The following is a 16848-nucleotide window of genomic DNA, read 5'->3' as shown; positions in this document are numbered from 1 at the left end:
AGAAGTATGGGGATTGGAACGCAGGGTGTATTCCCTTCAATAGGCACCTGTAGTGTAAAAGGATATACAATACCAGACATTCTCCTGCTACTATTTTTTTTCTGAGTATTTGAGAAAGAGTATAACTCTTTGTGCACAGATATTCATCAAGTGGCCAGTGGTGTAAAGTAATGGTGCAGAATGTATAACATCAAGATCAAGCCTTTTTTCCCCATTGCTCCGTCGGCTACAGAGCTCCTTGTAAAACCAGACGGCGGTAAGTTTCCTCCACTGCTTTTAAGTACAATAAGACTTCCCTACAATGAATCTTCCCCTGAAAAGGTTCAGATGAACGTATTACCGATATAATTCTCTCACTCACACACACACCTTACCCTACAGCCTTTAAAGGAGACTGATAATGAATGATAATGTCTATTGAATTCCATTTAATTTTTTATTCCTGCTTTCTTTGAGTCACTGGTTCCTGACAGCTCTGGGCAGTGGGCGTCTTCGCTCCAACACAAGCCTCCGCTTCTCGCCTGCCTGGGGTCTGGTGTCTATCAACCCATCTGCCACTTCTCCTTCAATGACACCACTGTTTGTGTCTCTTGGCTAATTGGGTCGCAGTGTTAATATACAGTATATAGGTTTTTTTTTTAAATGACTGTGACTAGAGCTTGCTCCTGAGTTTGACAAATCAACGTAGACTTAATGTCATTACAATTCACAGTATTAAACTGTGCTTTACTCTTATTTTTGTCCCTTACCCTTAATAACGGGCTTTTCTATATATATTGTTTAGCCATGTTGAGGGTCATCAAAATACATTCCTAGAACTATGAAATTCTAGCCTGGTCCTACCAGACCATCGTACTTCATTTCATTTGTACAGAGGGTCTAGAATCGCTCAAATGACAAACTCACTTGAAGGCGGGTGTCTGTTGAAGTTTAAAACTATTGGATCTGCCCAGTGCCACTCTGGATCTGACAGCCAATCGCATCACGTTGAAAAACAATACACTGCAAAAGACAGGCATACAAAGTGCCGGTGAGGAGAGACTGACCTTTGCTTTCTTGGCACTGCTCATGATGTTTCCCAAATCCTCCATGTCCACCACCGACCCCGACATGTGTTCATCCTGTAAGCCTGACTCCTCCTCATCACTGCTGGACTCCACCAGATCCTCCTGAGAAGAAGAGAGAAGAGAACAGAGAGAATGGTTTGGTAATTCATTCGCTTTTCTAATGTCTGTTCTAAACAACTCTTAGTTATCAAGTCTTTAAAGCATTCATTGACTCCTCATCAACATGTCGTGTAGTTTTCACAGACCGTCAGTTTTAGTTTCAGAAAAGAAATAACACTAAAAGCTGAGGAGTTCTGATGTGGATTTCATGCCCCTGTGAAGCACTTTGAATGGCCTTGTGTCTGAATTGTGCTGTAGAAATAAACTTGCTTTGCCTGTTGAAAATATACTAGTGTTTATTGGTTTTTCGGACAATTTTTTACAGATGAGAAGTACAATGCAAATAACCTTTCTCTTTCATACAAAAAGGGGACAAAAAGAATGAAAATAGAGTTGATAACATTTTAATATGTAATTAGAAATAGATAAATACGGTAAGATAATTAAAGAAAACAATAGAAATGGGTGGGGAGATATGTGGTCTGAAAATTTAAATCACAAAAGAAATTAGTAATAGAAAAATAGATAAAAGAAATAAGAAGAAATAAATGTAATATAATTATAAAATATATCAAATAAAAGCAGGGGGGGTGGGATTCATGTGCTTATGAGTTCAAAATAAAATGCAGGGTGTCAAACAAAAAACAAATTACTGAATAAAATAAAAGATAAAAAAAGGTCATGGATGTGGTGGGACAGATAATTGAGTGAAAAACATAAACGATCCTCCAACATATAGAGATTCCCAGATGTTCCAACACCATAACTAATTCACAACATGTCCATGATTAAGCAGGGAAGGGAAGGGAGCCCATGTGGGACACATTTATTGTACATAGTTATCTCCTCACGGGAATGCCTTATCATTATATAAGTCAAACATATGCATGTTTATGGCGATGAAGCGTATAAATCACAATACGTGCCCTTATGTGAAAAGCTTATGCCCACAGCTGCAGCATTTAAATACAGGAGCAGAGCAGTGGGTAGATAAATCACATTGATGGTCCCCTCACCACAGTTTATAAGCTACTCTTTGGTTCCGGTTTAATGTCACATCTGCTGAGTGTCGCAAACAGGGGGGAACAAGTCTCCGCTAGAGTTGACACTTAGATGCCTGCTGCCATGACAACTGGTCATCTGTGTGTGTGTGTGTGTGTGTGTGTGTGTGTGTGTGTGTGTGTGTGTGTGTGTGTGTGTGTGTGTGTGTACAGGTATCTTGGCAGTGACCAATTTAAGATTTTAACCATAGAAGTAAGGAAAGGCCTGTTTGAGGGTCAAGACTTGGTTTTAAGGTTCAGGTATGAATTATGTTTAGGGTAGGGTTAGTGTAAGGGTTGGGGTCGAAGGCTAGGGAATGCATTATGTCAATGAATGTCCTCAAAAGTATAGCTCTGTGTGTGTGTGTGTGTGTGTGTGTGTGTGTGTGTGTGTGTGTGTGTGTGTGTGTGTGTGTGTGTGTGTGTATAATATGCAAGTGTTTGTACTTGCCAAAGAAGTGCTATTTCTATAATGTGACATGATTGACACGGTTGACAGAACGTTTTATAACACCATGCAGCTCACCCTTGAAAATCCATAACACCCGCGCTACTAAATAAGGACGTGATGGAGTGAATGTCACACTGTCACACCGCTCTCGGCTGAGTCCTTATCAGATTTTAATCACGTTGTTGAGGCGCAACATGAGGCCGTTATTCCAGACAGTCCACTCCTGCCTCCAGTGACAAAAGGTGTTTGTATAGCTAGTGTTGTTATAATTCTGAAAGATTTCATCGTAAAATAGAGGACAATTTCCTAATTAGACATCAGCTACACACTGTAACAGCCTTTCTGCTTCTTATTTGGGAAGAGTATTGTATTCTGGGTCATAGGAAATATTTAAAATTAAGAGTAAACCTATGTGTTGTACCCAGGGCTCCAGACTAACTTTTTTCATTGGGTGCACTGGTGCGCCTAACTTTTTCATCTAGGTGCACCAGCATATATTTTGGGTGCACCAAATTAGTGCTGCATGAATTGGAGAAATGCAATTATAGTGGCCAATATTGCGATTTGCGACGCAATATAATAAATGGTAGGCTATTATGATTCTACTTTCTTGGTTTTCAAGGAAGATTTGAGAATATTGACAGCTTCGATACCTGATCTCAATTTAAAACAAGCACATATTAAGAATCAGTGAAAATATAAAAAATAAAGCTTCTACTAGGCCTATACTGTTTTCAAAATAATAAAAATTATAGTTAAAAAATGTAATAAAAAAAAAAATACTTCCCCATTAAAATAAATGCATTCCTCCAAAGACAATAGTCTCTATAAGCATTATCGAGTCTCCTTATCGATCCGGGTCTTTATCGATACCACTATCCATACTTTTCTATTATTTTGTTGAAAGATAACTGGTATTATTGCTTTAATTGCCCATAAGATGATCAGAGCTCAAGATAGGATGTTAAACAGGTCATAATTCCATAGTTAGGCTTTATATTGCTGAAAAAACAAGTTTTTCACCAAAACTGTATTATTAAAATTTCTCTCCAAAAACAAAAACATTTTTTTTTTTGTTACATTTGAACACACCATGATGACCTTTTATTTACCTTTGCCTAAAATTTATATTACCGAGGTGACCTGAACACAACACATTTGACACCGTTAGCAACTTTTTTTAAGCTAACTAGCTCTATATCACATGCTATATCCTGCTGATTTTAACATGGATTTGAAAACTGGATAACTATTTTTAACTGACAGGACTTTCTACACCGTCCGGTTGTATGATAACTACCGCTGCTTTGAATGACTGTTGATGCGCACGGTGCCGACTCTCCGAGCCCGTCTGCAGCAGCAGCTGTGCGCATTTTTTTAATTTTTTTGGACTACAGGTAGACGGATACTGAGTTGAAGGAGTTTTTTTTCAACCCAAAGACAGTTCATGGTAGGCAACTCTTTTATATGCCTTTGTTTTCCGTCACAGTTCAGCGTGGATGCTGCTGCGCGTCGGCGTCCATGTTTGTTTGTTTACTCTGCTGTCGACTCGGCAACCGTCTTGCACGCCGTGTAGGTGCGCGCGCAGATACACACACACACCGACACACACACACACACACACACACACACACACACACACACACACACACTGTCAGAGGGGCGCTACCAAAAAGACGAGAGCAGCAGTTGGAACGTATAGACACACGCGCGCACATTTATCCTACATTGAATCGCAATCGCAGCAGCCAATTTTGCGGTTATGTAATTGCACTAGCTGCTCACATCGCAATTAGATGAATCGTGCAGCACAACACCCAATATTACATTTAATATGACGTGATCAATTTCAGGTGCACTGGTGCGACCAGTGGAAATATCTGGTCGCACTCCACAGATTTTTGGGCGCATGTGCGCCCAAATTAGGCGCACTCTGGAGCCCTGGTTGTACCATATCCATATCCTTTAAAACAAGGCTATTGCTTCATTCTATGGTGCATGGTGAATTGATTTAACATTTCGAACATGATTGTGTGCCTTAAATTGAATTGTATTGCTTATGACTCATGTAAATTAATCCACTCTGTAAAACCAGAGTTTTAAATATTACCTTTTAGAATCTTTTCTCAGGCACTTTCTCATTTAATGGATATTTTTTGAATTGTTAAAACCCTAGCCATGCCATGAGCATTTTAGATGGTTCTTTTCGTGCAAGAATAACCTGGACAGACAATGTATCGACATCCTCAATTTAAATAGTTGTTGTCCACCTGATGTTTACAATCTGGTGATTTTTAAAAAGGACAATAAACTGCCATGTAAACAACAAATACATCATGTTGTAAGTGATGCACAAAGCTGATGAATCGGTCACTTATAAAACACATAACTATTATATATAGTATTCGTCTTGATTCTTGACATTTCTTGACATAATGAAGAAAAAAAAACTTCCTTATCTGATTTTTTTTTCTCTCCTGTGGCCCACAAACTCTTCTGTACTTTAGTATGTAGTGTAGGAAAAAAGAAAGAGTATGTGATTTGGAACGTAGGGTGTGTTTTTTTCTGCCATTACCTCAGAGCTGTCATTCTGCTCGGCTGCCTTCTCCTCTCCCTCGTCATGTGTGTCTTTGCTCTGGTTCTTACAGGATCCTCCGGTCTTACAGTCCCCAGAGCAGCTCTTCGTCTCCCCCTTGGCCAGAGCCTGCAGGCGGACCAGGAACTTCCCCTTCCAGACCAGGAAGTCATTCTGCACGCTGCCATTACGGCTCTTCACCACGTTACAGTCGCCCTCCACTCTGGTCATGACGCGATGGCCGCTCAGCATCCACAGCCACTTGTCCACGTTTTTACCCACCTGGTGATGGGGAAAGAGGGGCGCCTTAGTGAGCTGCTTATTTAAAAAGGTGGAGTCAGCGATTCTGGATAGCGCTTGTTTGCAAAATCACTTTTTGTCAAAAACCAGTGAATATCTCCTCGCGAACCGCTACCTGTCCGTACTGTGTATGTGTGCTGAAAGAAATCTGGTAATACAATGCTTAGGCTTTGTCAACTAGTATGTAAACAAAGAATATGTCAAGAAAGAGGGCCCACTGTAGCTAGCTAAGCATCTGTATTAACACTAGATTTTTTTTTTCAGCGCGCACACACAGTACGGACAGGTATGAAGGAAAATGTTCACTTATTTCGTCAAAATGTGATTTTGGACAACAAGCGCTCTCCAATTTATATTATAATTAGAGTATTATTAATTTGATTTAAACCGTTTCTTACTGTATTATAGTGGCCGACGTAGACAGAGTCACCGAGACCAAACACTGCGTATCTGAGGCCTTTGAGAAAGGTCTTTCCGTATCTGAAGTCAGTGGACGCCTCCTCCAGCCACTTACAGAACCACTGGGCGTTCTCTGTGGGCTGTCCGTCTGTGTAGGTCGCCACGAGGAACACACACACTGACTGGTTGGTGCACTGAATGGAGACATGGACATAGTGAAAGAATGAAGTAAGTTATTGCATTTCAGTAAACAAACAAGACGACATTTGATGACATTGGATACTAGCAAAAAAAAAAAATAGAAAATTCAACTTGAGGATTTGTTTATTTCGGTAACACTTTATAATAACTATCCATTGTAACTCGTTAATAGATCATTAGTAAACTCTTAATTAATGATTAATAATGATTTGTTAAGTGTTTGTTAGCAGTTTGTTAAGGATTTATTAGTCTGGCATGACCACTTCCGCCAGCGTCTATTCGCCTGCGTCGAAAAGCTACGCAGCCCTGACGCAGCCCCCTCCTTTTCCGGTTGCTGGCTTTCCCCTATTGCGATCCCCCTCAAATTCGGAAACAATTCACTCACAGTCAACCCGTGTGCTTATGAGCAGCGCTCTCTCTCTCACACACACACACACACACACACACACACACACACAGGGTGTGAGAAGTCACATTACTGTAGACAGAAATAAAGTGTGGCGATACTTCGGGATAATAATATTGGCGGCGGCGGCGGTCCGGGATGCATCCTAGCTTAGCCTAGCTGTCCAACTTCATTGTACAACTACCCCCGGGCAGAAATACCCTCATAAACTCTGGAAAATGAAGCGTGGGGGTTTGAATTGAGCACCGGACCTTATAACCGGCTAGATTAAGATCCGCCGTTCCCTTTCTTTGGTGAATTAGGGACTATGCAGCGGTGTTTTAGCGACGGGGAAAGATTCCAACGGCTTCCACTATCACCTAGCAACTACGGCTACTTGCTGCAGTTGGTGTAGCGCTCACAACGTCAAAACCCTGTTATGCCTGTAAACAGACGGACTACGGCTCTGACTACAGCGATAGGAGGTGGTGACATAAGTTCTCGAATGCTAAAAATTCTACTCGACCGCCGTAGCCGTCCTCTCAACCGCCGATGATAATGTTACCAGAGATAACACTACGTGGGTGGCTAGTTAACTCCGGTTAAGTTATCCCGTGAGCTCCTCGGGGGCTAAAGTGTATGGTGTCTTGACATGCTGGTTAGAAAGCAACACACTATGTATATTCCTTTTGTCTTTAATAGTTTTTGTGTGGCGTTTGCGGGTTTAGCCATTTCTCTGACAGTCTCTGGACGTGAAGACGTTCCATCAAAATAAGTCTCCCCCCGGCACTATTTTGCAGAACACCGCTGCTGCTTCCCGGGGTTAGCCCCGCCCTAGATGTTTGTGATTGGTTTAAACAAATACAAACAGGCTAGCCCAGTTTCCCCCGGTTTCCCCACCCGAATAGATGGCTCTAAACAGAGTGCTTCCAGACCCTACTACTTGCTGTAGTTTGGTCTGGCTTTGCGAGACTAAGGATTTATAACAACGGTAGATAGTTAATAGCTTAATAATTGAATCAGTTCATCTGGGACAAGGCTGAAATAGGCTATAGACTATACACAGTGCATGGGCAACTGAGGGCAGCCCCATTTTCAAATATTTTTAAATAAACTCAATACACACTGTGCATGCCATGGACTTGAACGTGACGTGATCAGTTAATCTCGGATTACCTCCCAGATGAACTGATTCAATTATTAAGCTATTAACTATCTACCATTGTTATAAATCCTTAACAAACTGCTAACAAACACTTAACAAATCATTAATAATCATTAATTAAGAGTTTACTAATGATCTATTAACGAGTTACAACGGATAGTTATTATAAAGTGTTACCTTTATTTCTTTAAAAGCTACAAAACAAAAAGATTAAAAATAAATAAACACATATACTAATTGTTTTATTTAAGTTGTCCCATGAAAGCAACCTCACAAAGTGCATATTATTAGCATTTATTATTTTATGAAAAGGCTATGTGATAAATTATGAGTGACATAAACACAGACAGACAAAAGAGTGAAACAATAAAGTAAGAGAGAATTCCACTAAACACAATGAGAAGACATTTTTCTTGGATACTTTCAACAAACATATCGTGAAATTTGACTTGAGAAGATTTATTTTTGAAAGCTACATAGCAGGACTGGGAGGACGCAATGAAAAACAAATGCACACATACAAAATGTTTTATGTAAGTTACCCGAGGAAAGCAACCTATATGTGATAAATGATGACGTGCAATCGATTCTTCCGACTCCGTCTCCCAGACTTAACTTTCACACAAAAAGGACGACAGGAAATCAATGGAGATTAAATCTAACGTGAGTGAGTAGTACACGTTGTCCCCTTGGCCCCTGAAAGCGTGCCTTGTCTCTTATATTAGTCTAACAGGGTTTAAGCTGCCAAACACTGTCTGATTGACTGATGGTTGGACCGTGAGTGAGACACTGGACACTGAGTATCTTCTGCATCTATGAAATGATTTTTCCATCAGTGAAATGTGTATAAAATGTCCTTTTGAATAATAAATTGCTTTTTTTCGCCCATTTCCTGTGTGTGTGTGTGTGTGTGTGTGTGTGTGTGTGTGTGTGTGTGTGTGTGTGTGTGTGTGTGTGTGTGTGTCTGTTCTGCTGTCCATCTTGGCCAGGTTTCTCTTGTAAAAGTGATATTAATCTCAATGAGACTAACCTGGTTAAATAAAGGATAAATAACTCAAATAAATAAATCTAAGGAATGATTTGAGCTTCGGGCCATTTCTATTCTGGAGAGTTTCCATCGGTCAAAACTGTATAAAATGTCTTCTTGAATAAATTGCTTCTTTTTTCCTATTCATCTCTACATGCACTACACTGCGTTTGTGCCCACTGAATGTAAAGGGAACGCTGATTAAATGAATCCATCTTCATTCCAATGAGCTCGATTTGTGCAACACATTTGTCCTCTGTGACAGCCGTCTGAAGGATTCAAATGAGTGGAAAACAAAAGACAGGCCACTACAGCTGGAACATTACTGAGGTTGTTTGTTGTCCAGCTTTCAGCGGTTGTGATTTATTTAAGGTTGATTCATTCTGTTTTAATTAACTGGGGCCCGTTAATACACGTTGCCAGGTTTTATGGGCTTGAAGTCACATTTGAGAGATTTATAGTTTTCCTAGATTGCTTATAGCCTGGCACCGCCCGCCTACGTCCTGCCGCTCAATTTTCATTTCCCTGCAGTAGTCAGTCTGGGTCCGCGGTATATTAGTGGGTTTTTATCCGCCAGTTTTTTGGTGGTCCAATCAGCGCACGGAGGGAGTGGCTGAGAACAATGACGTTGAGGTTGTGCACCATGCAGTTTCAGTTGTAGTCAGAAGCCGGCGCATGACATATGTCACGAGCAAACGTTATGCGATTGGTTGGCAGATCCAGAGTGGCACTGGGCAGATTCAATAGTTTTAAACTTCAACAGGCACCCGCCTTCAAGTGAGGTAACGTTTGTCAATTGAGCGATTCCAGACCTTCTGTACAAATGAAATGAAACTCGGATCCACTTGAGTTGTTTTTCTATAAAGGATTTCCACCCCAACTAAAAATTCCTTTACATGATTTTATATCTATTTTAAATGCGCAGTACAAATGTTGATTGCATGCAAACACTCAAGGAAAAAATTATTTAAAATATGCAATGATTGAATGAATTTATATATTGATTTGATAATATGTTGTGTTGTTTGAACTAAATATGTGGCTTTTACATGTGTTACATCTTTTGTGAAAGTGAGAGAATTCTCCAAACAGAATGATTAGTGTTAACCATTTGCAAAACGTCAATTCTGAATGGACAGACGTATTCAAGCAATAGAGGAAAAACTGTTATTAACACCTTAGAGCAACTTTTAATACAATATGTGAACAGCACACATACATTATACCCTCTTAACAGCACTGCAGCGGATCACTCACATAAACTACACAAAGTCTAAATGTAAGGTTACGTTCTGAGGTCCAGCTCTAAAGTTAGCAGTGGTTGGCGTTCTTGTTCAAGGACACAATCTCTTAAGCTGACATCCCCGAGTGCAGGGCCATATTTCTCTACAGGCGGATGTGCTTTTAAAAATCTTTCTGTCTGGGGGGCGCTCCGGTGGCGTAGTGGATAAAGCGTGTACCATATTGGCTGCGGCCTTCGTTGCAGTGGTCGCGGGTTCAAATCCGACCTGTGGACCTTTACTGCAGGTCACCCCCCCTCTCTCTCTGTCTCCCCATTTCAACTCTGTGCTACCAAATAAAGCTTGAAAATGCCAAAGAAATCTTAAAAAACTAAAAATGATCTTCCTGTCCTTTGCGAGACAGGAACAAAGGATATTTGTAGGAGCGGGGCCTTACCTCATCTGCAAGTTGATCGTCTGCATCGTAGTCTTTCATGTCAATCACCTCGGCTGCTATTCCCAAAGCCGTCACCTCCTCCGACAGGTCTTGTGCAAAACCCTGAACAAAATGAAATGAATCTCAGCTGATGCATAACTGATGTCCCAGAATGTAGGCAGATAGATGTATTGTGTGTGTGTGAGGCTCTGTGAGCTGAGACTGACACTGAGCTGAATGGAATTTCACTTTTGTTTACACAGGTTTGCACACTGTTATGGATTATTCAGTCCACCCGAAAGTCAAGTGAAGGTAGTGATGCTCTAGCACAGTCTAGGAAACAAACTTATATTTCAGAGAGGTTTGACTGTGTATACATTTTACAGTGTTCCACTCCATGTCCATTGTAGAGTATTTCATTTAACCTAAACTTAAGTTAAAGGTGCAGTGTGTAATATGACATCATCAAGTAAGTTCTACAAAGTTCTAGAATGCAACACTCCCGGGGTTATAACCCCTACCCTTTCGAATAATAACAGAAGCTACAGTGGCCTTCAAGGACAAGAACAATTCTAAATTTTAAACAATGCACCTGATGACATTCCAACTATGACACTTTCAAGATGGCGGCACTAGGCCTTGGTCCAAAATATGCAGAAATATGGACATATATGAGACCCTTCCTAAGGGAAAAAATAATAATTAAAAAAAAAATGTTCAGCTATTATGCACTAAATTAAATGTACTTATGGATATTATAATTACTTTCTACAAAATCTGCTAGGAAATAAAACCCAAAATTCTACACACTGCAGGTTTAACTTTAAACTTACATTTTTTTGAATTGTATTTGCACCATGTCTTTGCACTACTTGTTATTGATGAAAGGAGACTGAGACTCAAGAATGCTATTTCCAACAGCTGCTTTATGTAATTTGAGTGCAGGCAAATAATTATCTTGATATTGACAGATTCAACCCAAATATGGAAATAAAGCCTTTAATGCCTTTAAGATAAGTTGAACTTTACATTGACCCCTAACCCTCAGTGTTGACGTTAAACAACATTTCTGTAAAAGCAGACGTGTACCTTTGCTGTTCCTGTCTGTGATCCATAGAAGATTTTAACTCCTGACACATGAGCCGCGGTGTCTCCGTCACAGCTGTCATTCTTCTTCACGGCTTCGTAGACCAACGAGCCCACGTCTTTGGGGAAGCTTTTCTAAAACAACATACGGAGTAGAGAGGAATAAATTATGCTTCCATCCTTTTCATACATGGGTGGCTGTGGTAAAGTAAATAGAGTGGTGGACCCGCAACTATAGGGTTGGTGGTTCGATCCCCAGTCTCCCCGCCAAATGTCCAAGTGTCCCTGAGCAAGACACTAAACCCTAAATGTCTCCTGATAGATAGCCAGCACCCTGCGTGGTAGCTGCTGCTATCGGTGTATGAATGTGTGTTCGGTCGCTTTGGATATTTGCATTTAACATCTGCTAAATGACATCTGATAATAATACAAGGACAAAGATCATGGACAACATATTTACAACAAACACACATACTAATATAAGACAATTCACCTTCTTCAGCACCAACTTGAGGGAGAACCAGATCCCAAAGACAAGTGCAGCAGCCGAATACAGATACAGCCTGTTGTGCCATATGGACATGAAGTAGCTCTCGGTGGGACTGAGGCCATTGTGTGAGGCTGTATGGACACACATCATCACACACACGTCAAACTTAGTCCAAAACAGGTGATGTGAATGACAAAGCTATAGGCTCACTGCGCTACGGGAGCACCAAATGAACGTGTACTATGCTTAGATAGTAGGCTATATAAAAGGTACCAAGGCAGTAACAAGCAAACAAGATAGCAGGATTAAACTTTCAACCTTTGGCAAATAAAAGGCGGGTGACACTGACAGGTTAGCAGTGTATGCTAACTAACAATGTACCTGACGTTAGATAGCCCATACATAACGTTAAAGTTAGTTTCTGGACCCGTTTAAATGTTGAATTAACTCACCTTTATTATCGGAGGTGGACACGCGACTTATAAAAAGCAAAACAGTTACAAATAAACTCAGCATGGCTGTAAAAAAGTATGTTTATATACACAGATGGTGCTGTGTGCGACCATAGTGTTTGGCCGAAGAGCATGCTGGGAAGTGGAGTTTTTGTGTTGTCCTTAACTTGGAGGCAGAATACCTCATGAGGGCTGTGTCGCACTAAATATATTGAGTTCAAATTCACAGATTCATAACAAAAATGTTTGCGCGATATTAATGATGTAAACTTTGCTGTCCAACATGGAGCCCAAAATAAATAAATAAATAGATAGATAGATAGGCCTAGATAGATAGATAGATAGATAGATAGATAGATAGATAGATAGATAGATAGATAGATAGATAGATAGATAGATAGATAGATAGATAGATAGATAGATAGATAGATAGATAGATAGATAGATAGATAGATAGATAGATAGATAGATGGATAGATGGATAGATGGATAGATGGATAGATGGATAGATAGATAGATAGATAGATAGATAGATAGATAGATAGATAGATAGATAGATAGATAGATAGATAGATCATTCTTATTATAGGCTAGATTATTTATGTTAACATATTACTTCTGATTTGTAAACTATCAAACACTACAGTTGACATTTTAAATATAATTTCATACGTAAAATAAATATAAAATAAAATCGTTCAATAAACAATTTTTCATTATTGTTATTATTTAAATAAATGTATCGAAATCTAATAAAGAACCAAAACAAAAACGGGGGCGGAACTGTTGTTGTTCAACCTCCATGTTTCAAAGGGGACACTACAGAGAAACACACTCGTGCAGCTGCGTAGTTTGCGGCGTGTTTTTAGTCCTGTCAGCTGCAGTCCCTTTATAGGTCCATGTGCAGTCCTACGTCTTAACAAACTCAAACAAAATGTCTATCTTTACTCCGACAAACCAAATTCGTCTGACTAATGTCGCGGTGGTGCGGATGAAGAAAGGAGGGAAGAGGTTTGAAATCGCCTGCTACAAAAACAAAGTCATGAATTGGAGAGCTGGCGCGTGAGTAACATCAGTTTACTAAATAGTTACCACGACAACATTGTGCCTTTCATCTACTGGTGACAACAGATATGTGTTGTTCAATGTGGCTTCGTCAGTTCCCAGTTAAATTCACTGGTAATGTCGGTTCAAAGCCTCTCTTTGAATTAAGGCCAAACATGATTGCACATTTCTACTACGTATGTGCCCGGATTTCAATAAACATTCGTATTTCCAGCGGTGAAATAGTTCTCAAATTCGTTTAAAAAAGACGTAGCCTATACAACAATCTTTTAAAAGGCAATAAAATGTTAAGAAACATAGAGTGGGATTTTTCAATCATTTTATTTTATTTTGTTGCCATTTACTCAAAAAATAATAGCTAGTAAATAATTGACAAATGCCTCTTACCCATGACGATATGATATGGTCTCTTTGCGACACTACTCATTATTAGTTTAGGCTTTTTAGTTGTGTATTTAATTTTGAATGACTTGAAATAGAATTATGATGTGCCAAATTTAAAAAAATGCTGTTTATGCTAAATTGCCCCTAACCCAAAGCTATTGATGTAATTTTTTAATACAGTGGCATTATAACATATTTAAATCATTTCTTTTAAGCTGTTTGAACCTGGGACAAACCCTGTGAGTGAGTATCCAATCATTGTGTTTCCTTGCAGAGAGAAAGACCTGGACGAGGTGTTGCAGACCCACTCTGTCTTCGTTAACGTGTCCAAAGGTCAGGTGGCCAAGAAGGATGATTTGACCAAAGCTTTTGGAACGGACGACCTGACAGAAATCTGCAAACAGGTTAACAAAACATCTTCCCCTATCTCTTTTTTTACTAAGGCCCATAACATGTAAACTATAAAAAAAATAATTTGGGCTATATGTCTATACAGTATACTGTTGTCTTCTTGAAAATGCAATTAAAAAAGAAAGCATTCACATTGTATTATTCAACGTTTTTTAATATGATTTTTCCTTTTTAATTTATTGTATTTGTCTCTGTGCAGATCCTGACCAAAGGGGAGCTCCAGGTGTCGGACAAGGAGAGGTCTTCTCAGCTGGAGACGATGTTCAGGGACATCGCGACGACCGTGGCAGAGAAGTGCGTCAACCCAGAGACCAAGAGGCCGTACACAGTCAACCTGATCGAAGCCGCCATGAAGGAGATCCACTACTCCGTCAAGCCCGGCAAGAGCGCTAAGCAGCAGGTCAGTAGCAAAATATATATTATCCACTTAAAATGTTTTGAAATCTTCATATTTTATTCACAGTTAAATGTTAGCTCCCTGATGTCAACAGCTACCACCATACAAGCCAGTAGTGTTGTTTACATGGTTATACAATTATGTTGACCACATTTTAGTTTTGTATGCAGGAGTAATAGCCGTGAAAGCCTTAAAGACCTACTTCACCGGTGGGAATATGAAGGTGTATTGAACTCTGAGATCCTGTGTAGTAGAAATGTGCAAACATTTCAAATCGGTTCACCCTAGCCTGAGAAAAGGCAGAAAGAATGTTTTATGGTCTCACTGTCTAACCCTACACTTTACTAGTGTGACATTACACTACTTAAACATGTAGGGTTAGGATTAAACGGGCAGCTGGGCCAAGGTTAGACTGAGGAAAGACTGAGGGAAGAAAAACCTCATTCATTATATTATAATATTGATTTTATAATGATAGAACGCCGGTTCCGTATGGGTGAAGTATTCCTTTAACACACTTGTATTCATTACATTTAAAGTCCTATCCGTCCTGTTGCTCTCCCAGGCTCTGGAGGTGATCAAGCAGCTGAAGGAGACCATGGAGATCCAGCGCGCTCACATGCGTCTGCGTCTGGTGCTGCCGGTGAAGGAAGCAAAGAAGATGAAGGAGAAGCTCAAGCCGCTGCTGCAGGTCGTGGAGAGCGAAGACTTCGACGAACACCTGGAAATGGTGAGGTCACTCAAAGACGCTTTACATCACATGGAAACATACATGAAGAAAAGAAAAACAGGCAAACAAGATACAAAAACTAATTTAAAATGAGGTTTGGAATAGAGTCAGGTGTGGTATGGGTGGGGTCAGGGGTCATATGCTTTCTTGAAGAGGTGGGTTTTGAGTTGTCTTTTTTTTTTTTTTTTTTTTTTTTGGCATTTTTATGCTTTATTGATAGTGTAGAGACAGAGTTGAAATGGGGCAGAGAGAGGAGTAACATGCAGAGAACGACCGCGGGTTGGAATCGAATCCGGGTCCGCTGCTGGCCAAGGCCAATGGGGGGGACGCCCTACCAACTGAGCTAAGGGCGCCCCCTTGAGTTGGCTTTTGAATGAGTTTATTGAGTCTGAGTTTCGGATGTTTGGGGGGAGGGAGTTCCAGAGGGTTGCATTGTTAAGCACTTTGTGACTCTCTCTGTCTGTCTAAAGTGCTATATAAATAACTTTTACTTACTTTACTTTCTTCCTCTTACCCAGGTGTGTCTGGTGGACCCGGGCTGCTTCAGGGAGATCGATGAGCTGATCCGCTGTGAGACCAAAGGCCGCGGCTCTCTGGAGGTTCTCAGTCTAAAGGACGTGGAGGAGGGAGACGAGAAACTATAGAACCATCCACACCAGACAGGACTCAGCACCTTACCCCACACACACTAACACGCTTCTCTGAGGCGGTGCAATCTCAATAAAGAGAGACTATATTTATGCTAATTTCAGCCAAATCCTACATCGCAGCCTCTCTATATGTAAAGGGAGTTATTTGACCGCGATAACATGCCAGATCTGCTTGCTGGGTGGAATGTATACTTATTATTTTACCTTTAAAATACCTTCTGAGTGTTAAGATATAAGCACAGAGGTCAGTATATGGTAATGAGCTGAATTCACTGCTTTAATAAAGAAAAAATCTATACTTTTGAACCATTAACAGAATTTCTGGACAAGGTCGTTCCTGCCTTCTATCAATTGATACATTTATGAATAAATTATATTTGAAATATTTTATATTTGTCATAAATAATGAGTTTTCTCTAAGTAAACATTTACATGTTCCTGTGTAAAAAGTAATATACACAAACCATATAATAATGAATAATTCATATACATATTAGCATTCAGTTTACCCCCCAAATAACATAGCTACAAGGATTTAGTGGATTTGGGTTGCCAGGGCCTTTAAGAAAGGAAAAGCTTAACCCCCCCCCCCAACCAGTCAAATTTAAAGCATCTCATTTGGACCCCTCCATATAAAAAGTGTTGCACAAACACACTATAGAGTCATATAGATTTTATCTTAAACATTTGTGCCATGGTTTATTTTCAGTGTTTCAGCAAAAGCTATAATAAAATGTTTGTAAATATTGATTTGGGATTAACAGTTTTATTTTTTTTAACATATTAAACTTGGAAAGCTTCCCAATGAGTATTACATT

At 39.9% G+C, this 16848-nt stretch overlaps 2 protein-coding genes across 2 annotated transcripts in view; one reads left to right on the top strand and one right to left on the bottom strand.

Annotated features, from left to right (window-relative positions):
- tyw1 (tRNA-yW synthesizing protein 1 homolog) overlaps positions 1-12526 on the bottom strand; it is a gene marked incomplete at its 3' end in the record, with an annotated part of 70746 nt that extends 58220 nt beyond the window's left edge. The window contains exons 1-7 of the mRNA XM_080053481.1: positions 12394-12526; positions 11945-12072; positions 11455-11586; positions 10387-10488; positions 5931-6125; positions 5233-5514; positions 1047-1169 (exon numbers count right to left, since the gene is read on the bottom strand). Coding sequence (XP_079909607.1) covers positions 1047-1169; positions 5233-5514; positions 5931-6125; positions 10387-10488; positions 11455-11586; positions 11945-12072; positions 12394-12457 — 1026 coding nt within the window. The 5' untranslated portion in view covers positions 12458-12526. The remainder of the gene's footprint in view (positions 1-1046; positions 1170-5232; positions 5515-5930; positions 6126-10386; positions 10489-11454; positions 11587-11944; positions 12073-12393) is intronic.
- Positions 12527-13229: 703 nt separating this feature from the next.
- On the top strand, positions 13230-16777 carry sbds (SBDS ribosome maturation factor). The gene is made up of 5 exons (XM_080053776.1): positions 13230-13455; positions 14117-14246; positions 14453-14653; positions 15216-15380; positions 15899-16777. Exons 1-5 carry the CDS (start codon positions 13328-13330, stop codon positions 16022-16024), a joined length of 750 nt encoding a protein of 249 aa, XP_079909902.1. The 5' UTR covers positions 13230-13327; the 3' UTR covers positions 16025-16777.
- Positions 16778-16848: the final 71 nt, after the last annotated feature.

Source organism: Ammodytes marinus (genome assembly GCF_949987685.1).
Source record: "Ammodytes marinus genome assembly, chromosome: 3".
In the NCBI taxonomy this organism is placed as follows: domain Eukaryota; kingdom Metazoa; phylum Chordata; class Actinopteri; order Uranoscopiformes; family Ammodytidae; genus Ammodytes; species Ammodytes marinus.
The sequence above is the reverse complement of the archived record's forward strand: the minus strand, read 5'-3'. Positions and strand labels throughout refer to the sequence as shown.